The 18003-nt window shown below is 51.3% G+C and overlaps 1 protein-coding gene across 1 annotated transcript in view; it reads right to left on the bottom strand.

Moving 5' to 3' along the window:
• TTC34 (tetratricopeptide repeat domain 34) overlaps nucleotides 1–8220 on the bottom strand; it is a 43211-nt gene extending 34991 nt beyond the window's left edge. Inside the window, exons 1-2 of the mRNA XM_029066191.2 lie at nucleotides 6633–8220; nucleotides 2826–3051 (exon numbers count right to left, since the gene is read on the bottom strand). Of these exons, the coding sequence (XP_028922024.1) occupies nucleotides 2826–3051; nucleotides 6633–8206 (1800 nt within the window). The 5' untranslated portion in view covers nucleotides 8207–8220. The remainder of the gene's footprint in view (nucleotides 1–2825; nucleotides 3052–6632) is intronic.
• Between the last annotated feature and the right edge of the window lie 9783 nt (nucleotides 8221–18003).

Below are 18003 nucleotides of genomic sequence, written 5' to 3'. Positions count from 1 at the left end.
TGGTATTTGTTAAGTGCTTATTATGTACCAGGCACTGTACTAAACCCTAGGGTAGGTAAACGCTAACCAGATTGGACACAGGCCATGTCCCACGTGGGGCTCACCGTCTTTATCCCCATTTTAGAGATTAATTAACTGAGGCACAGAGAATTGAAACAACTTGTCCAAGGCCACACAGCAGGCAAGTGGCAGAGCCAGATTAAGAACCCAGGTCCTTCTGACTTCTAAGCCAACGCTTTATCTACTAGGTCACACTATTTGTTTGTTTATGGTATTTGTTGAGCGCTTACTGTGTGCCAGGCACTGGTACTAAGTGCTGAGTACAGTTCTATATTAAGTACTTCCCTCTCTCCCTCCCCTTTCTCTCCCTTCCTCCTTTTCTCCCCTTCCCCCCTCCCTCCCTGTCTTATTCCCTTTCTCTCCATCCGCAAAACATAGCCCGTACTCCTTCACAACTAACCCGTTTTAGAGCTGCTCACCAGACCCCAGAGCCCCTTCCCAGCATTTCCAAGCCTGCCAGAGCAGAGCAGGCAAATTCAGATTAAAAATGCACCCCAAACCCATATGTCATCCATCCCGAGCATCAGATAGAGGACTAGGTATCCTGTGGGTTCTCAGTGGATTGGTTAATTAAAGAGTTCATTGACTGTCTTAATTAAGTGGCAGAAATTCTATCTGGTTGGAGAGCTGTGGTATTGCTGCACTCTTACATCCTGGGTCAGCAAGCACCTATCAACAATTCCTCCACAGAACAATTTCTCCTCAAAATCCCCTAAACTGAAGGAAGACCAAAGACAGACAGAGGCTCCACTGTCCAGTGGCAAGAATCCCGGACAGGGCATCAGAAGATCTGGGTTAATGATAATAATAATAATGTTGGTATTTGTTAAGCGCTTACTATGTGCCGAGCACTGTTCTAAGCGCTGGGGTAGACACAGGGGAATCAGGTCGTCCCACGTGGGGCTCACAGTCTTAATCCCCATTTTACAGATGAGGGAACTGAGGCACCGAGAAGTTAAGTGACTTGCCCAAAGTCACACAGCTGGCAAATGGCAGAGCCGGGGTTCGAACCCATGACCTCTGACTCCAAAGCCCGTGCTCTTTCCAGTGAGCCACGCTGCTTCTATTACCAGTCAATCAATCAGTCAATCGGTGGTACTTAATGAATGCCTGCTGAGAGTGAGTCACTGTACTAAGCAGCAGGGAGAGCAAAACCACAGCAAAAAACACGTTCCCTAACCCTCCCAAGTGCTTACTGCTCAGTGGAGACCGCAGACAGGCAGAAGTCATTTACCAAGAGTAGGAGTAGGAGGAAGAACTAGGATAAGTGACAGAATAAATGATTAAATTTATATTTGAATTGAAATATATATGTCAGGTGCTGAGTGTGGAAATAAAATGAAATTTATAAGCGTTTTTAAGAAGGCTTTTTAGGTAGCCAAGGCGACTTGGGTGTCAAGAAGCAGTGTGGCACAGTGACTCAAGCACGGGTCTGGGAGTCCTGGCCCTAGCTCTGCCACTGGCCTGCTCTGTGACCTGGAGGAGCTCTCATCACCTCTCTGGGCCTCAGTTTCCGCATCCGATAATGATGATGATGGTGATGGTATTTGTTAAGTGCTTACTATGTGCCAAGCACTGTTCTAAGTGCTGGAGTAGATACAAAGTAATCGGGTTGTCCCACGTGGGGCTCACGGTCTTAATCCCCGTTTTACAGATGAGGTAACTGAGGCACAGAGAAGTTAAGTGACTTGCCCAAAGTCACACAGCTGTTAAGTGGCAGAGCAGGGATTAGAACCCACGACCTCTAACTCCCAAGCCCATGCTCTTTCCACTAAGCCACGCTGCTTCTCCCATCTGCAAAATGGGAAGAAGATACTGCTCTCCCTCCCTCTTCAGTGGTGAGCCCCATTGGTGTGGGACAGGAACCGTGTCAGATCTAAGATCTGGGGAGAACGACATTTTAACGGCTCTCTCTGCATCCTGGTTTCCGTTAGTCCCGAGGGCCACGGACTCTTCTCATATGCAGGTCGTCAGGGCCCTCCCCCACTTCTTTTTTCCAGCTTGTGACTCCCCCCTGAAGGCTGGAAGCCACGTCCAATTTCCACCTGTGCATTCTTTCCCAGCACTTAGTACGGTGCTCTGCATACAAATTCTGAATCTGTAACTGTAATTTATTATAACGTCTGTCTCCCTCTCCAGTCTCTAAGCTTGTTTTGGGCAAGGAATGTGACTACCAACTATGTTGTATTCAGCCAATCGATTGTATTAATATTGACTACTTACTTTGCGCAGACCCTCTCAGGGTCGCACCTGGAGAATTCCCAGTTCTCTACTAGTCACAACTACAGGATGGAGAGTGAAGCAGAAGCATACCCACTCCATTCCTAGCTTGGCCAGAGTCTAGCGAGTGGAAGGGAATCTGCTAAAGTCAAAACTCCTCTGTGCTAGGCAGCAGAGGCACGGGAGAGAGTCAAAGGCCGAGACTCAGGTTTACTGCGCGGAAGGAGGCAACAGTAAACCACTTCTGTATTTTTACCGTGAAAACTCTATGGATCCACTAACAGAACGACTGCAGATGGAGTTGGGTCATTCTGAGGGAGATGAGTCTATGGTGTCGCTATGGGTCGGACTCGACAGCATAAGACAACAACAACTATGTGCAGGGTACTGCACTAAATGATTGGGAGAATATAATATAATAATAGGACACATTCCCCGCCCACAATAATCTTATCGTGCTCTTCCAAGTGCTTAGGACAGTGCTCTGCATACTCAGTAAATACCAATGATTGATTGATTGATTCATAAATCCTCCTCCTCCTCACCTGGTGGCTGTCATAGAGGAAGCCCCTCCTCATCTGCAACAGGGCCAGGCGGGCCAGGACCGGGGGGGCCCGGGCATTCCGGGAGAGGGACCCCAACAGCACCTTGTGGGACTCTTCCAGGCGGTCCAGTAGATACAGGGCGTCAGCGCACAGGAGGCGGGACCCCTCGTCTTTCTCGTCCAGCTCCATCAGGAGGGTCGCCAGCTGGTGAACTCCCGATGCGTCTCTTGGGGAGGGAGGAGAGATTCGTTGAGCAGTTACTGGTCAGAGAGTACGGAGGGTCCTCTGAGGGATGGGAGGAGGGGACGGTCTCTATCCTTGGGGGAGACAAGATACACGTGCGTGCGCACACACACATACATACACACAGAGAAAACTGGCTGCTGGGAGGAGGGATAGCGTGGCTTAGTAGAGAGAGGACGGGCCTGGGAGTCAGAAGGACCTAGGTTCTAATCCCAGCTCCACCACATGTCCCCTGTGTGACCTTGGGCTAGTCACTTCACTTCTCTGAGCCTCAGTGACCTCATCTGTAGATGGAGATTGAGGCTGTGAGCCCCATGTGGGACAGGGACTGTGTCCAACCCGATCTGCTTGTACCCACTCCAGCACCTAGTACAGTGCCTGGCACATAGTAAGCGCTTAACAAATGCCATTATTATTATTATTGTTATCATTCTCTGGATCTCAGTTACCTCATCTGTAAAACAGGGATTAAGAGTGTGAGCCCCATGTGGGACAGGGATTGTCCAACCGGATTTGCTGGTATCCACCTCAGTGCCTAGTACAGTGCCTGGCACATAGTAAGCACTTAACAAATGCCATTATTATTATTATTATTCTATGGTCCTCAGTTACTTCATCTCTAAAATGGGGATTAAGAGTTTGAGCCCCATGTGGGACAGGGACTGTGTCTGCCCTGCTTAACTTGTATGTATCCCAGTGCTTAGAACAGTGCTTGGCACATAGTAAACACTTAACAAGTACTATTATTAAGAATTATTAAGAAAGAGAAGACCCAGTATGGCCCAGTGCAAAGAGCTGGTAATCAGGTATCCTGGCCTCCTTGTTTCTTTGCAGGTAAAACAGGGATAAGATCCCTGCTTTCCCTCCCTCTTAGGTTGGGAACCTCTTCTGTGACAGAAATAGTGTCCTATCTGATAATTTTGCATCTACTCCAGGGCTTGACGCACAAGAAGCATTTAATAAATGCCCCAACTAAATAATGGTCCCTTCCTCGCAGGGATTGGAGGTTTTAGGTAGGAGACAGCAAAAACCCAAACAGCTAAATACAAGCCAAGAAACACCAAGTGCATCAAAGATATATGAGGAAGCACCATTTTGTTTAAGGAAATGGGGTAGGACACTTGAGAGAAGCAGTGTGGTCTAGTGGATAGAGCACGAGCCCAGGAGTCTGTAGGACCTGGGTTCTAAATCCGGCTCTGGTTCTAAATCAGGTCTCTGTGCGACCTCAGGCAAGTCAAGTAACTTCTCTGCGTCTCAGTTACCTAGTCTGTAAAGTGGGGATTAAGAATGTGAGCCCCCATACGGGATACAGATTGTGTCCAACCTGATTAGCTTGTATCTACCCCAGTGCTTAGTATAGTGCCTGGCTCATAGTAAGCGCTTAACAAACACCATTAAAAACAAACACAAAAAAACATCAGCTGTGAAACTGAGGATAAGCTGGACTAAACCACTGGAACAAGTCTAGGTGACTTGACTTCCTCAGGTCTAGCATCCAACTAATCAATCAATATTGAGTGCTTACTGTGTGCAGAGCACAATTCTATGCACTTCAGAGAGTATAATGTAACGATATAACAGACACATCCTCTGCCCACAGTGAGCTTACAATCTAGAGGATCCATACGTACTGTGAGTGCCTTACAATGAAGTAAGTGTGTCATTTTGTGGTTGACAACTGAGTATCCAAAATGGACAAGGTCTCAGGTCTGCCCCACAGACAACTCCAGACACAAACCAACATCCTTCCTGAGGCTTACCCCGAGTCTGGGGCCTTCTTTAGAAAACTTTGGGAATTGGCTAGGTGGGAGAATGGGCAGCCAGGTGGGTTACCCTGCCAACGACGATATGCCTTCCTACCGCGGGACAGAGCTCTCTCTAGAAGCGGGCCGTGTTGTGCTGCTGCTATGGATATCAATGTGTAAACTCAGCAGAGGCCAGAAGAAAAGAGGGAGGGAGGGGCTGGGGACTCCAACTCTCGCGCGAGTGGATTACATGCTAGACACCTCTCTGTGAGGATGATTTCAGAAATGTTGGTATCCTTCTGCCCTGCCGCAGGGGACCGGATTCCACGTCAGCACTCTGCACTACCACTGGAAACTGGACTCCGTCGGCGTTCTGCACAACTGCAAGGGACTGGACTCTCGTGGGTGTCATCCTGCACTACCTCAGGGAACTGGGCTCTGTGTCAGTGCTCCGCACTACTGCAGGGGACTGGACTCAGTTGGCGTTCTCTTACGATTCCACAGGAGACTGGACTCCATGTCAGCACCCTGTTCTACTTCAAGGGACTGGACTATACTTTTCCATAAAGGGAAGTTCTCTAAAACAAAGACTATTTTAGGAGACAAAGACTCTCCCATTTGATCCTCACTTCACTTCTCAATGAGGTCGGGAGAGGCAGGTAGTATCATCCCTATTTTAGAGCTAAGGAAACAGAGGCCAAGGGAAGTTAAATGAGTTGCCCCTCTCTAGACCCTAAACTTGTTGTGGGTAGGGAACGTAACTGCCAACTTTGTTGTGATAATGATTATAATTATGGCATTTTTTAAGCACTTACTATGTGTCAGGCACTGTACTAAGTGCTGAATAATAATGATTATAATTATGGTATTTTTTAAGCGCTTATTATATGTCAGGCACTGTACTGAGCGCTGGAGTCACTGTACTAAGTGCTGAATCTCCCAAGCACTTAGTACAGTGCTCTGAAGACATTAAGCAGCCAATAAATACCACTGATTGAGTGATTGACTGCCCACGGCCAGTGACAGAGCCAGGACCAGAACCCAGGTGTCCTGATTCCCAGCCCCCTGCTCTTTCCAATCGGCCTCACTCTATCCCATGATGAATTTATAAGGAACTGCAGTCATGATTCCACTCCAACTCTGCCCAGGGACTAAAGCTGGATTCGAGGAGCAGCCTGGCCCACTGGAAAGAGCATAAGCCTGGAAGTCAGAGGACCTGGGTTCTAAGCCCGGCTTGGCCACTTGCCTGCTGTGTGACCTTGGCCAAATCATTTAACTTCTTCAGACTTCAGTTTCCTCATCTGTAAAATAGGAATTCAATCCTTGCTCACTCTCTTACTTAGACTGAGAGCCCCATATGGGAGAAGGGCTGAGTCTGACACTACCCCACAGCTTAGGATAGTAGTAAATGTTTGTCAACATTGGAAGGAGCACTGGAAGCAGCGTGGCTGAGTGGATAGAGCACGGGCCTGGGAGTCAGAAGGTCCTGGGTTCTAATCCCAGCTCCATCACTTGTCTTCTGCATGAGCTTGGACAAGTTTCTTAACCTCTATGTGCTTCAGTTCTCTCATCTGTAAAATGGGGATTAAGACCTATGTGGAACAGTGACTCTGTCCAATCTGATTAGCTCGAATCTATCCCAGCAGTTAGTACAGTGCTTGGCACATAGTAAACTCTTAACAAATACCATAAAAAACCAAACCAAACCAAAAAAAAAAAATTCATAGTAAATGTTTAACAAAAGCCAGAAGTATAATGACAATGAAGATGATGAGGATGGGTTTGGGGAAAGAAGGCATTGGCATGGCAGGGGTCTTACCCATCTCTCTTGGGGTGACCATCCTGCTCTATCGCTTTCTTCCCATGGGCACCAGCTCCGGCCAGCGGGGGGGCGGGCCTCTTCTGCAGCATTTTGTGGCCCTCTTCCTGTAGAACCGTGAGCAGCAAGCCCCTCTGGTTCCAGGGCACGTAGGCCTTGATGGTGAGCACGGTCTCGTCCCGCTTCAGCCAACAGGCGGTGATGTAATCCCGGGCCCCCAGGTAGGGGCTACCGGCCAGCACACGCAGCAGCCCCCGCCCGCACAAGGCCCGCACGCAGCTGACAGGGTGCGGAGCCTCGTGCCCGATCACCGCCTGGAAGTCCTCCAGGGCCCGACCGTGGTCCCCGGCCCGGAGGGTGCAGAAGCCCCGCAGGGCCAGGAGGGTGCTGCGGTAGGTGGCCCGCTGGACTTGCAGCAGGTCACCGCAGAGGGCTAGGGCGTCCTGCCAGTCGCCGGCCAGCAGCAGGCAGTCAGCCAGCCGGACGCTGAGCTCCCGCGCTCGCTCAGGCCCGGGGGCCACCTGAAGAAGGAAGCGCAGGGTGCGGGCCACTCCGGGGAGGGGTCCTGGCCCACTGTCCCGCCGCAGCTCCTCCCGGCTCCGGATCGCCTCCCGGAAGGCAGAGAAGCCCGCTTCCACCGCCTCCTGGGCCTGGGCCTCAATCCGTGCCACATCCCGGGCTGAGAAAGCCTCCTCCAGGTACCTTCTGCTCCAGCGGGGACTAGCCACGAAAGCTTCCTGCAGGTCCTCGAGCGCTTCCCCGGAGTGTAGGCCGGAGAGGAAGCGGGCGGCCGCCCGGTGGACCAACAGGCTGGAGACAACCTCCCCCGGGAGCCTCGGAGTGGTCGGACCATCCCCTGGGGTCCCCAAAGTGGACAGCCCATGCCCCAGGGGCCTTAGAAAGGCTGGACCGTCTCCCAGGGACCCTAGAGTGACCGGACCATCCCACGGAGGTCCCAGAGAGGCTGGACTGATCCCCAGGTGCTCCGAAGCGGTCGGACCATCCCCCAGAGCTTGAGTGCACACAGCTACACACTCCTTCCACTGGCCCTCGCTGAGCAGGGAGGAAGCCCGCTTGCTGCAGGCCCAGGGGTCACGCAGTGCTGGGGTGGCCACCCGGCTATCTTGAGGTCCGCCTTCCAAGCTCCTCTGTCCTGGTCTATGGGCGGGGAGGGGGGGCTTGAAGGTGCCACTGGGTAACGGGAGGGGTTCGCCTCCCTGTGAGAGGCCAAAGGGTCCTCCTCCCGGGATGGGGAAGCCCCGTGGGGAGGGGGCCGGGGCGTCAGGGCGGAGGGTGGAGAGGAAAGTGAAGGCGAGTTCTGGGGTGAGGGACACGATGGCCATGTGGTCACAGTGAATGGAGGGGATGGGGGCCTCCCCGCCACCCCAGGCCTCCAAGGTGGCCACCACCTGGTCTTCCCTCTCCTCGCCCAGGGCTCGCACCCGCTGCAGTGCCAGGGCCGGACGGCAGCTGAACGCAGCCAGGTAGAAGGCGGTGGCCAGCGGGAGCTGTCCCCGGGCCGCGTGCCAGGCCCCCTCCTGGCAGAGCCGGGCGGGGAGCTCCCGGCGGGGCATGCCCCGGTCGCATCGTCAGCGGGCGGCACCTGTGGGACAGAGACGGGCCCGTTGGGATCGAGCAACTCATGCACTCATCATCTCAAGTTCCCGACCCCTTTCCTTTCCAGAACGTTTACCTCCTCTAGGAAGCCTTCCCCGCTTTACCCTACCCCTCTCTGGAAGCCCCTCAGCCCTCCCGGGGCCTTGTGGTGAGCAGGTGCTGACAGCCCTTCCTGCCGGGGGTGGCGCTTAAGGGTCATTGGTACTCTGGAGTTCTCATCCCAGACTGGACTCTTTGCTCCTGCCTGGGCCTCTGCTTGATCTGGCTCTTTCCCGAGACCCCCTCAGGCCTTTGAGGGCAGGGGCTGGGGGTCTTGAGCAGTTTACCATCCCCGGGGGTCACCTCCCCAACCAGTGACATCAGGAGGCTGGTCAAAATATCTTGTGTGCTTATGCATTCCTCCCCCCTCTCTCCTTGCTGTGGTCCTAGGGAATTCAGGGGTTGGGTGTGAGGGACAGCGTCCAAGGGACACAGTCCATCCATGGTCCAAACTTCTCCAGCGCCCAAGGGAGTGACCCCCATCGCTGGGGGCAGAGTTGGAGGAGACCGGGAGCGCAAGAGAGGGAGAGGGCTCACCCCAGATACAAGTCGCTGGTCCCGAGCCTCGGTAATAATAATAATTATGGTATTTGTTAAGCCCTTACTATGTGCCAAGCACTGTTCTAAGCATTGGGGTAGATACAAGGTAATCAAGTTGTCCCAAGGGGGGCTCACAGAAAGGTGTAGTGGATAGAGCATGGGCCTGGGAGTCAGACTACTGTGAGTTCTAATACCCACTCTGCCACTTGTCTGCTGTGTGACCTTGGGCAAGTCACTTCACTTCTCTGAGCCTCAGTTTTCTCAGTTATAAAATGGGGATTGAGATTGTGCGCCCCATATGGGACAGGGACTGTGTCCAACCCGATCTGTTTGTATCACCCCAGCGCTCGTTACAGTGCCTGCCTCACAGTAAGCCCTTAATAAATACCACCATTATTATTATTATTATGAATCCCCATTTTACAGATGAAGTAACAGACACAGAGAAGTTAAGTGGCTTGTCCCAAGTCACACAACAGACAAGCGTCAACCTTGGGGTGTCGCCAGAGCCCCAGGGGGTGGGGAGGGGATAGTTGGGGATCTGGGAGAGGGGAGTGGGGTCGGGTCAGCAGAGAGGGTGGCGGTGCAGGCGGGGGTCAGAGAACTCATAGTCCCAGGGTTACAGTGAGACCCTTCCCCTCCCCTCCCGTCCCCCAAGCCCCCCTCCTCTCCCCTCTCCCTCCTGCCCCAGGAGAAAACCTACCTCAGCAGAGACCGCTGGGCCCGGGCCAGCACCTGGGGAGCTGGGGGACTCCAAACAGGGGGATTCGGGGGACACCCGCGAGGAGGAGGAGGAAGAAAAGGAGGAGGAAGAGGAGGAGGACCGGGAAAGGGGCGGGGGAGGAGGAGGAGGAGGAGGAGGAGGGAATGGGGCAGGGACCTGGCTCAGTCCACACGTGGTCAGTTTCCCCGGTGACTACAAACAAGCTCTGGGCTTCCCCTCCTGTGCTGGCCCCACCCCTGCCCAGCCGGACCCCAGCTTCAGCCCCTGGACTGACTGGACCCGGCCCCAGTCTCTTCGGCCCCAAGATCTCAGCCCCAACCCCTTAACTGACCAGTCCCAAGATAATAATAATAATAATTCTATTTGTTAAGCTCTTACAATGTATGAAGCAGTATTCTCAGTGCTGGGGTAGATGCAAGCTGATCAGGTTGTCCCACGCGGGGCTCACAGTCATAACCCCCATTTTTGCAGATGAGGTAACTGAAGCACAGAGAAGTGAAGTGACTTGCCCAGGGTCACACAGCAAGCAAGTGGCAGAGCCGGGATTAGAACCCATGTCCTCTGACTCTCAAGTCCATGCTCTTTCCACTAAGCAACGCTGCTTCTTTGCAACCCCAACCGCTGGAGTGACCGGTCCCGTGTTGACTAACCAGGACCCCAATTCTATGTCCGGAGACCCGCTCTCCCCTGGGGCCAGCCCGGCTGGGCCAGGGAACCCAGGATAAGCTGCGGAGGTCCAGGACAGGTCCGGGGTGGGGCAGGGTCAAGGTCAGAGGCAAGGTCAGGGCAGGTCACCTGGCAGGGCGGAAACTGGTTGGGTTTCCTCTGTTTAAGAAGCAGTTCGGGTGGGGGAGTGTCTAATCTTGGGTCGCACCCCGTACCTGCCCACCCTCCCACCTATGCCCCTGCATATTCTCCACCTCATCTACCCCCGCCCCCAGATACCCCTGCCCTCATACAGCACAGGCCTCTGGTAGTCACAAAGTCATGGGTTCTAACCCCAGCTGCTCCACGTGTCTGCTGTGTGACCTTAGGCAAGGCACTTCACTTCTCTGGGTTTCAGTTACTTCAACTGTAAAATGGGGATCGAGACCGTGAGCCCCACATGGGACAGGGACTGTGCCCAACCCCATTTGCTTGTATCCATCCCAGCGGTTAGTATAGCACCTGGCTCATAGTAAGCATTTAACAAATACGATTATTATTATTATCCCCTGCCCCCATCTGCCCCCGCCTCCAGGGTCACTGCCCCACCCTATCTGATCCCACCCTCGGCATCCCACACCCCCATATGACCGCTCCTCCAGTGAACAGTGCCCAGCACTTAGAACAGTGCCCAGTGCTTAGAACAGTGTCCCCTTAGAACATTGCTTTGCACATAGTAAGCGCTTAACAAATGCCATCATTATTAATGCCATCCCTCATATAGCCTATCCCCATCTGATTCTACCTCCAGTCCCACCACCCCCACCCCATCTGACCTCACCCCCAGCATCCCAAGCCCCCACATGACCTCAGGGCCACCACCCCACCCTATCTGACACTGCCCCGAATTTACCCACCTCCTCACCTCCAGTACTGTTGCCCCCACCCTTGAGTAAAGGGAACAAATCAGGATGATGCAGAAGGGAGGGGGAGAAGGGGAAAGGAGGCTTAATCGGGGAAGGCCTCTTGAAGGAGATGTGCCCTCAGTAAGGCTTTGAAGGGAGGGAGAGTAACTATCTGTGAGATACGAGGAGGGAGGATGTTCCAGGCTAGAGGCAGAGGCAGGATGTGGGCAAGAGGTTGGCAGCAAGATAGATGAGATCAAGATACTATGAGAAGATCAGCATTAGAGTGGTTTGCAGGCTGCACTGTGGTAGGAAAGCAGCGAGGTGAGGTACGGGGGGCAAGGGGATTGAGTGCTTTAAAGTTGTCTGCTGTGCGGCCTTGGACAAGACACTTCACTTCTCTGTGCCTCAGTTAACATCTGCAAAATGGGAGGTAAGACTGTGAATTCTATCAGGGACTCTGTCCAACCCACTTATCTTGTACCCACTCTAGCGCTTAGTAAAGTTTCGGGCACATAGCAAGCACTTACATACCATTATTATTATTGTTATTGTTGTGAATGAAGCCAACAGTGAGGAGTTTCTGTGCCCCGAGTGGGACGCGGACTACATCTAACCTGGTTCTCTTTAATCTGGCCAAGCGCTTGTCACAGAGTGAGTCCTTGTTAGACACCACGGTTACCATCACCGTCATCATCGTCACTATCGGCCCCTGCCCACCGGGCCGGCTGGATGCGGTTTCTGAGAGGCCGCCGGAGGCAACCAGACCCACGGCGCTGCTGGGCTGGAGCCTGACCGAGATCCCCGCTGGCCCCTTGACTTTCACAAATGGAGAACGTCCTGGGTGATGAATGCCCTTCGTGACAGTTTATTAAGAAATCTCCCATTCTCCCGCTTTGATTACTTTCCTCTTAATTAGCCTAATTAGCCCGTGCCACATAATGGAGAGTGCCTGTCACCTCGGAGCGGGACGGTGGTACGGGGAGACGGAGAGACGGGGAGCGCCCCGGCTCGGTGCCAGAGGACCTCCAGTTAGCAGTACCGACGGCCCCTTTGCCCCTCGGCTGGGTCACCCGAGGGCACCGACCAGAGGAGCAGGGTGGTTTTCATGGGCCACAGCCCCGAGATGCTTTCTCTGATCGTCTGCCACCGTAATCGCCGAGAGTTCATTTCTCTGCTTGCACGGCCTAGTGGAAAGAATCTGGGCCTGGGAGTCAGGGGACGGGGGTTCTAATCCTGGCTGTACCACTTGTCTGCAGTGGGACCTTGGGGAAGTCACTTCATTTCTCCGTGCAGGGAATGTGTCTATTAGTTGTTATATTGTACTCTCCCAAGTGCTCAGTACAGTGCTGTGCATATAATAAATGCTCAATAAATATAATTGACTGACTGACTCAGTTTTCTCATCTGCAAAATGGGAACTAAATATCTGTTCTTCTTCCCACTTAGACTGGAAGCCCTATGTGGGATGAGACTGTATCTGACTTGGTTATCTTTTATCTACCTCAGCCCTTAGTATAATTCTTGGCACGTAATATTTGGTATTTATTAAGCACTTCTATTGTGCTAGGCACCGTTCTAAGGACTGAGGTAGATACGAGATAATCAGGTCGGACACAGTACCTGTCCCACATAGGGCTCACAGTAACTCTCCCCTTTCTAGACTGTGAGCCCGTTGTTGGGTAGGGATTGTCTCTATCTATTGCGAATTGTATTTTACAAGCTCTTAGTACAGTGCTCTGCACACAGTAAGTGCTCAGTAAATGCGATTGAATGAACGAATGAATAACCCCCATTTTACAGATGAGGTAACTGGAGCACAGAGAACTTAAGTGATTGCCGAGGTCACATAGCAAGCGACAGAGCCAGGATTAGAACCCAGGTCCTCTGACTCCCCACCCATGTTCTTTCCACTACTCCATGCTGCTTATTGCTACTGAAGCAGCATGGCATAGTGCATAGAGCACAGGGCTGGGAGGATTTCCAGAATTCCCTTGCAGAGGTCTAGCCAAAACATGCAGTGAAAACAAGCGTTAGGGTGGAATTGAGTGTTTCCATCCTGTTCTATCCTGGGACACAATTAGAGTAGTGACTATTACTTCTTATTGCACAGATGAGGAAACTGAGGCCCACAGAGGTTAAGTGCTATACTCAAGGTCACAAAGCAAGACTGTGGCACAATCGGGTTAGAACGCATAGCTCTTGGTTCCCAGACCTATATTCTTTCCCGCCACTTCCAAATGGCAATGTGTCCTAGAGGTCATATTGACACAAGGTTTGCATTAGCAAATAATCTTGACAATTTTGGTCTTGAAAAAAATCCATTTTCAGAACTAAGCCTCTCCCCTTCCCATATTCACAAGAAAAAGCAAAGGTAAATGTGGACATAATTGATAGCGGAGCTTGAATTGTTTGGATGATTTACTAGTGTAGACCCGACCCAAGTTAACTGGTGGAATTATTTTCATTTTTGTATTCAGTCCAGGAAGAGAAAGGAAGGCAGGGGGCTTTAATTGAGGAAGGAGAAAGGACATTTGGGGATAACCTCTCCCCTCAAATTGTTTCATCCCCATGCCCCTTCTGTCCTTGATTTTCGGTTTTTTTTTTTTTTGGACTTTATGTCTATTCTTTGTATCTATTTTCATAATAATAATAATCATAATAATAAGAGTATTTGTTAAGTGGAAACTATGTGCCAAACACTATACTAGGCACTGGGGTGGGTACAAATAAATTGGGTTGGATACAGTCTCTGTCCCATATGGGGCTCACAGTCTTAATCTCCATTTTACAGAAGAGGTAACTGAGGAACAGAGAAGTGAAGTGACTTGTCCAAGGTCACAGAGCAGACAAGTGGTGGAGCCCGGATTAGAATCCAGGTCCTTCTGACTCCCAGACCAGTATATTCTATCCACGTTGCTTCTCCTTTAGTTATTTCAAGGCATTTATTCAGCTGACACACTCGGGTTACTATTACCACCTGTTGTGTCCTTGTTCCTCCTCCTCCTGTAAATAATTTAAATCTTTCTGCCTCCCCCATATGTTGGAAGTCCCTAGGGGCGAGAGAAATTGTCTATTACCTCTATTGCATGGCCCCACCTACTTCCCATCCTGGTCTGCATAGTGTCCTTTCATGAATACAGTATCCCTCCCACCCTTCCCTCTCTAATCTCCCAAATAGTAAACCCAGGGCTATGAGGCTTTTGGAACCACATCATTCCTCTCCTCAAATATCCCTAGTGCTTTCATATTGCTTCTTGTTTCAAACAGAAACTCCTGACCACCCGCTTCGGCACTCTTCCCCATCCGGCTCCCTGCTTTTTCCCATCCGCTTTCTTCTCTCTCACCATCCCGGCCTGCTTGTTTTACTCCTAAACCAATTTAGGAGCATTCCTCATTCTCAACTGTCCCATTTCTGTTGCATTGCTCACTCGGTTCTCCTTCTCTGAAACTCTCTTTCCCCTCAGGTTAGCCAAAACCATGTGCCCTGTCCCTCAAAGTCCTTCTTAAATGCCACCACCCCCAGGAGGCCTTCCCAGATGACCAGTCTCTCCCCATCTTCCCAGCCTTTACACTACCTCTGCCATGTTGACATCCCTGTATTCATCTATTTATTCACTTACTTCTCCTTCATATCTATTCTCTCATTCAACCACGGAGTATTTATCGGTTTACGTCTACTACTGTCTCCATTACATTTCAGAACCCTGGAGGGCAGAGAATCATGTTTTTTTGTTTTTTTCAGTGTCCCCAATATGCACTTGTGCATATTTGTATATATTATTTATTACTCTATTTATTTTGCTAATGATGTATAAATATCTATGATTCTATTTATCTTGATATTGAAGCCAGACTACTTGTTTTGTTTTGTTGTCTGTCTCCCCCTTTTAGAGTGTGAGCCCATTGACGGGCGGGGATTGTCTCTGTTGCCCAACTGTACATTCCAAGCGCTTAGTAAAGTGCTCTGCACATAGTGAGCACTCAATAAATACGATCGAATATGAATGAAATACTTTACAGTGCTCTGCACCCAGCAGGCATTTGGTGCAGTGCTAAATACCCAGTAGGTGCAAGTATGTAAACAAATCCATATTGCCCAGATGAACAGATAAATATGTGAGGCAGGTAAGTGATGAGGTAGCAGGCCTGAGAAGTGTTGGGGTCAGTGAGCCCTGAAGGACATCTTTACGGTGCAAGACCCAAGCCAGCTCTCCGCACACAGTTGGACGGGGTGGGGGGGGAGTGGGTCCACTCAATCAATAGTATTTATTGAATGCTTACTGTGTGCAGAGAACTGTATTAGGCTCTTGGGAGGGTATGATACAACAGAGTTGGTAGATACGTTCCCTGCCCACTGAATTACTTCCCCTTTGCTTCCCATAATGCTGTTTCTGGGCTAGCCGGGGAGAGGAGCTGGCATATTTGTGTCCCCCCACCCCCCGCCTAGGGACAGTCTGATATGATAATAATAGTAATGCTGGTATTTGTTAAGCGTTTACTACGTGCAGAGCACTGTTCTAAGCACTGGGGAAGATACAGGGTAATCAGAATGTCCCACGTGAGGCTCACAGTCTTAATCCCCATTTTACAGATGAGAGAACTGAGGCACAGAGAAGTTAAGTGACTTGCCCACAGTCACAAAACTGTCAAGTGGCAGTGATCCTAGGGGCATCAGCCCCCAGCCTAGGGGATGTCAGCCACTCTGAGCTGCCTCAGTGGGCCTAGGGACACCTCCCCCAACTGAGTGGCCTCGGAGAACCTATGGACCCCAGAAGGTCCCTGACAGATTCACAGGGATCTCGAGCCCTCAGCGTTGGTGTCTTCCCCAAAGATTCCTCACCTCTGGTAGCTGCGGGCACTGCCACTGCCCGGTCAGGTCTCCAAGCCTTCCACAGTGGCGTGAAGCCTGAGGGTGAAATTTCAGACTTGGGATCGCATTCCCCTCCTGGCTTGTCCTGATAGACAGGAGGTCTCCTTGGGGGTGTGGGGCGCTGGGGATCTCCACTCCAGGAACGAGGAAGTCCGGTCTGTCCTCGGGGTCTCTGATCCCTCCGGCCTATTTTCTCTCTGCTTGGATGTTCCTCTCTCCCTCTCTTTTTCTCCCTCAATCTCTGGTTCTGTCTGTCTACCTCTGTTTACCTCTCGCCATCCATTATGTCTCTGTTCCTGCCTATCTCTGTCTACTTCTATTCTTGTTTCTCTGCCTCTCGCTCTTCCTCTGTCTTCACCTCTGTGTCTGTTTCGCTTTCTCTGACTCCCTGGGTGTATCTCTCTCTGTTTCTCTCCCTGTGTGTCTCAGTTTCGCTCCCTGCATGTCTCTCACTTCTCCTCTGCTCTCTTTCTAGTCTAGTAAAGAGAATTAGTCCTCTACTCTTCTGCAACAATTGTGGGCTTCCACGATAGCTCCCTCCCCCCTTCTGTGCTCTCCATTTCAGGGTTTCCCGAGGGCACCTGGGCTTCCAGGCATGATCTGTTCTGCCCCACCACCTGTCACCCTCTCCAACCTTCCCCCCACCTCTCCACCTCAGCCTCTACACAAAGAGTTGATTTGAGCATCCAACTCCTGGCTATTCTTTTCCCTTTCCTCCTCCCCCTTCACCTCTCATCAGCACAGTCACCACAGAGGGGTGAGGGAGGCAAACCCTTTTCTAAGAGGGGAGAAGGGGGAAGATATCAGGAGGTGACAGGTGTTGTCTGGGTACCTGTCCAGCCCTCAGGTCTGGGAGGGGTGGAGTGGGTGGAGAGGAGGAGGGAAGGAGCCGGGAGGGGAGTTTCATCTCAATTATAGTTAAGTGCTTTGGGCTTCCTAATTGCAGGATGATGGGACATTGCCATGAGGAAAACAGATGATTCTGCTTTGTCTTTGAGGAGCAGAAGGAAGGGGGCAATCAAGGCCAGGGTCCCCCTAAAATCTAGAGCACGGGCTTGGGAGTCAGAAGGACCAGAGATCTAATCCCTGCTCAGCCACTTTCCTGCTGTGTAACCTTGGGCAAGTGACTTCACTTCTCTGTGCCTCAGTTACCTCATCCATAAAATGGGGATTGAGACCGTGAGTCGCACGTGAGATAGGGACTGTGTCCAAACCCATTTGCTTATATCCACCCCAGTGCTTAGGACAGTACCTGGCACACACTAAGTTCTTAACAAATACCGCAATTATTATTATTGTTATTATGTGGTGATGATAAAGGAGAGCCTGAGCTCCCTGTGTCTGTGTGGGGATGGGGGATCTGAAGGGCTGGGATGGGGAGCCAAACTTCCAGGGGTTTGATATTCAAAACAGCTCTTTTGCTGTAAAGTCTGAGGGAGACAAACCTGAGCCCAGGGGAAACCCACATCTCCTGGGGTCTGCTGCACTGATCAGTCAATCAATGGTATTTCTGAAATACTTTATGCAGAGTTCTGTTCTTAATAATAATAATAATAATAATGTTGGTATTTGTTAAGCGCTTACTATGTGCCGAGCACTGTTCTAAGCGCTGGGGTAGACACAGGGGAATCAGGTTGTCCCACGTGGGGCTCACAGTCTTAATCCCCATTTTACAGATGAGGTAACTGAGGCACAGAGAGGTTAAGTGACTTGCCCAAAGTCACACAGCTGACAAGTGGCCGAGCCGGAATAATGTTGGTATTTGTTAAGCGCTTACTATGTGCCGAGCACTGTTCTAAGCGCTGGGGAAGACACAGGGGAATCAGGTTGTCCCACGTGGGGCTCACAGTCTTAATCCCCATTTTACAGATGAGGGAACTGAGGCACCGAGAAGTTAAGTGACTTGCCCAAAGTCACACAGCTGGCAAGTGGCAGAGCCGGGGTTTGAACCCATGACCTCTCACTCCAAAGCCCGTGCTCTTTCCAGTGAGCCACGCTGCTTCTAACACTGTACATTTATCTATCTTA

The sequence above is a fragment of the Ornithorhynchus anatinus genome, chromosome 5 (genome assembly GCF_004115215.2).
Source record: "Ornithorhynchus anatinus isolate Pmale09 chromosome 5, mOrnAna1.pri.v4, whole genome shotgun sequence".
In the NCBI taxonomy this organism is placed as follows: domain Eukaryota; kingdom Metazoa; phylum Chordata; class Mammalia; order Monotremata; family Ornithorhynchidae; genus Ornithorhynchus; species Ornithorhynchus anatinus.
Note: the sequence above shows the minus strand (reverse complement) of the source record. Positions and strands in the feature narration are given on the sequence as shown.